General features: G+C 46.4%; 1 protein-coding gene across 1 annotated transcript in view; it reads left to right on the forward strand.

The window, feature by feature from the left end:
- CCDC7 (coiled-coil domain containing 7) overlaps window positions 1-3446 on the forward strand; it is a gene marked incomplete at its 5' end in the record, with an annotated part of 170022 nt that overhangs the window by 97346 nt on the left and 69230 nt on the right. Inside the window, one exon of the mRNA XM_025208476.1 lies at window positions 2495-2592. Within this exon, the coding sequence (XP_025064261.1) occupies window positions 2495-2592 (98 nt within the window). The remainder of the gene's footprint in view (window positions 1-2494; window positions 2593-3446) is intronic.

Here is a 3446-nt window from a genome sequence, read left to right on the forward strand (position 1 = left end):
AGGTCCTGTCAGACCAACCTGATTGCCTTCTACGATCAGGTCACAAAAGCATTGGACGCAGGTGTCGCGGTGGATGTAGTCTTTCTGGACTTCAGCAAGGCCTTTGGCACTGTCTCCCACCCCATTCTCATCAGAAAACTAGGTGACTGTGGCATTGATGCCTACACAGTCAGATGAATTGCAAATTGGCTGAAGGGTCGTACTCAGAGGGTAGTGGTAGACAGGTCTTTTTTGACCTGGAGGGAAGTGGGCAGCAGAGTCCCCCCAGGGCTTGGTCCTTGGGCCCGCGCTGTTCAATTTCTTTATTAGTGACTTGGACGATGGGGTAAAAAGCAGCCTGTTTAAATTTGCTGATGATACCAAGATTTGGGATGAGGCGAGCACACTAGTAGGGAAGGACACATTACAGCAGGACCTGGACAGGTTACAGTGGTGGGCTAACGAAAATAGGATGGGTTTCACTACTGACAAGTGCAGGGTGCTGCACTTGGGCAGTAGGAACCGGCAACACACTTATAAGCTGAGAAACTCCCTTCTCGAGAGCACGGTGACAGAAAGAGATCTTGGAGTCATTGTTGACTCCAAGATGAACATGGGCCGACAATGTGAGAACACGGTCTCTGGGCTAACCGTACCTTGTGAATCCACAGATGTATCTCAAGCGGAGCCAAGGAGGTGATCCTCCCCCTCTATGCGACACGGTCAGGCCGCAGCTGGAGTACTGTGTTCAGTTCTGGGCACCGCACTTCAGGATGTGGACAGCATTGAGAGGGTCCAGAGGAGGGCCACCCGCATGATCCGGGGACAGCAGGGCAGACCCTATGAAGAGAGGCTATGGGACCTTAACCTGTTCAGCTTTTACAAGAGAAGGCTGAGGGGGGACCTGGTGGCCGTCTATAAACTCACCAGGGGGGACCAGCAGGGTTCGGGAGAGACCCTGTTCCCCCTAGCACCCCCCCGGGGTAACAAGGAATAATGGCCACAAATTGTTAGAGAGTAGGTTTAGACTAGACATCTGAAGGCACTACTTCACAGTCAGGGCGGCTAGGATCTGGAATCAACTTCCAAGGGAAGTGGTGATGGCTCCTACCCTGGGGGACTTTAAGAGGAAGCTTGATGTCTACCTGGCTGGGGTCATTTGAGCCTGGTTTTCTCTCCTGCCCAGGGCAGGGGGTCAGACTTGATGATCTACAAGGTCCCTTCCGACCCTACTTCTGTGAATCTATGAAAAGAGAGGGGCAGGACTTTTATTGTGCATCAGCTGCTCTATGGAAACTTCTCAGAATCATATTTTTACCCCCAAGTGCAAATAATCCACAGTAAAGCCCCACTTTTCTTTGCCTTAGTAGAGACTTGTTTGTGTGTTACTGCATTTAATGTAGGTATTTTTCCTGAAGACAGGAGAGACCCCCTTATCAGTATTAAATATCTTGTCTGTCAGTTTCTGCTGGTACTTCCTGGAAAGGTTTGGGGCCTTTTTCCTCTATGTAATAGTCCGAGAATAAGTTTTGTCTTTGTAGGAAGGCAGCAGTTGAGGTCTTAGATCAGGGCTGGGCAAAATGGCAGATTTGGCTGGCGGCCAGATTCCATTTCCCAGCAGCTTCTGCCTGCATCACTGCCGCTAGTTTTCAGCAGGGGTGAAGCTGTGACAGCATGGGGCCACGGTTGCCATGAGACTGACCCCAGCAGCACTGGCAGGGCATGTGGCTGGGTGAGGAGCTGCTCTGGGGCTGGTACTGGGATCTTGAGGCAGTGACAACATGATCTGGAGCCAGGGCAGAGCTGCCATTTGCTGCCTGCATGCCCCTGCCCACAGCACTGAACTTCTGTTGTGTTACAAATATGAACGGGTTTCTGATCACTTCTTCTGGTTTATGTGTAATTTTTGTCCCTAGTCCCTGACAATAGCACTGGTAAGTACAGAATAAATGCAGAGACCCATATTTATGTTATTACTGTGGCTCCTTAATAATGCAGGTACTTTTGAAAATAGAACTTGGGCTCCAAAGTCACTTAAGGACTTATGAAAATGTTATTCAAGAATGTTGCATTCTAGTGACTTTGTCAGTAGTTCAGGTAAAATTCCCTTATTAAATCCTTAGGCCTATAGCACTTACACAGTTACTTTAAACTGGGGACATCACGCACATGGCCCCAGGCTGGATCAAACCTGTAGAGCTATTTCAGGCATGGAAGAGAGGAAAGACAATGAATACATAAGAGATGTTTTAATACAGATTTTTATTTGGGGATTTTTAACAGGAAAATATACCAACATTTTCATTTTTCAATTTCTAGAAAGGCCACAATTTAATTATTATTTACAGGTTTGGCAACATTATCTTTCTATAAATTTATTTAAGAACCAGATAAATATAAGTCAATTACTTGGCAGAGTTGTTGTGCAGACACATTGCAACTATTTTAATAGAGTTTAAGATTAGTTGTAACCAGTCTTAAAATGTTTTAAACAGACTTTTTAATACATTTTTTGTCTTGATGCTTCTGTTATTCTAGACAAGGAGGTAGATGAGCTATCCGAGCAGAGAAGGCTTCTGCTTTCAAATCTGCAGCAAACTCAATGCATTGCAGGTAGCCAGTCAGGTCCTATCTTTTATATATAGGAGGTATGGTGGGATGAGGCTTCGTATAGGAAATCTAAGAGGGTGGTTGGGGTAAAAACATGCTAGTAATTTCCAGCCTCTGTCCCCTTGTTTGCTATACATCACTCTCAGTTGATTTTGCAGATGACCATATGTTCTTTCTCAATTCCATGAGATTTGCTTTTCCTCAGATGGCTTCAACACATCCTGGAACCCTGGTTAGCCTTTAGAGGTTGATCCCTTTTGGTGGGATTCAGTTGTCTTCCTCTGATAGCACAGACACATATATAAATCATATTGAAAGAAGGGAGGGGCAGGATTAACTGTACAACACCTACTGTACAAAAGTGAAGATTGCTCATCTTCTACATGTCACAACCCAAAAGGGTGTGATTTTTGTTTTTGTGTGCTTCGGCACTGCTAAATTGTTCCCGCTAAATAATAGCTTCTTTGCACGGTGGAGTTTTCTGCTGCAAAAGAGAACCCCGGTGCAAGGGAGAATTTCCCGCCAATTTGAAGCTTTCTTTGCAGGGTGCATTTCTTTGTTGCAGCACAGAAATGCTCGTTGCAAAGAGTTCCCGCCATTTGTATGCTAATTTGAGCCCCATTATTGGCCAGTTCTAAATTATTCACACGTGGCGGCTAGTGATTGGCTTGCTAGCTGTATAAAAGGCTTGAGTGGTTTCCGCCCAAGTTGGAGGACTCCACGAACACCAGGAGGAAGAGACTTCACGCTGTGTGAAGATCTCCAAGCGCTGCGGATCCTTATGGACCCAGCGCATTTCAAGCAGGCAACAGGGGTCTGATCAACCTCTAGCCTCTCCCCGTCGCCGATCGCAGCCT

The sequence above is a fragment of the Alligator sinensis genome, unplaced genomic scaffold (assembly GCF_000455745.1).
Source record: "Alligator sinensis unplaced genomic scaffold, ASM45574v1 scaffold309_2, whole genome shotgun sequence".
Classification (NCBI taxonomy): domain Eukaryota; kingdom Metazoa; phylum Chordata; order Crocodylia; family Alligatoridae; genus Alligator; species Alligator sinensis.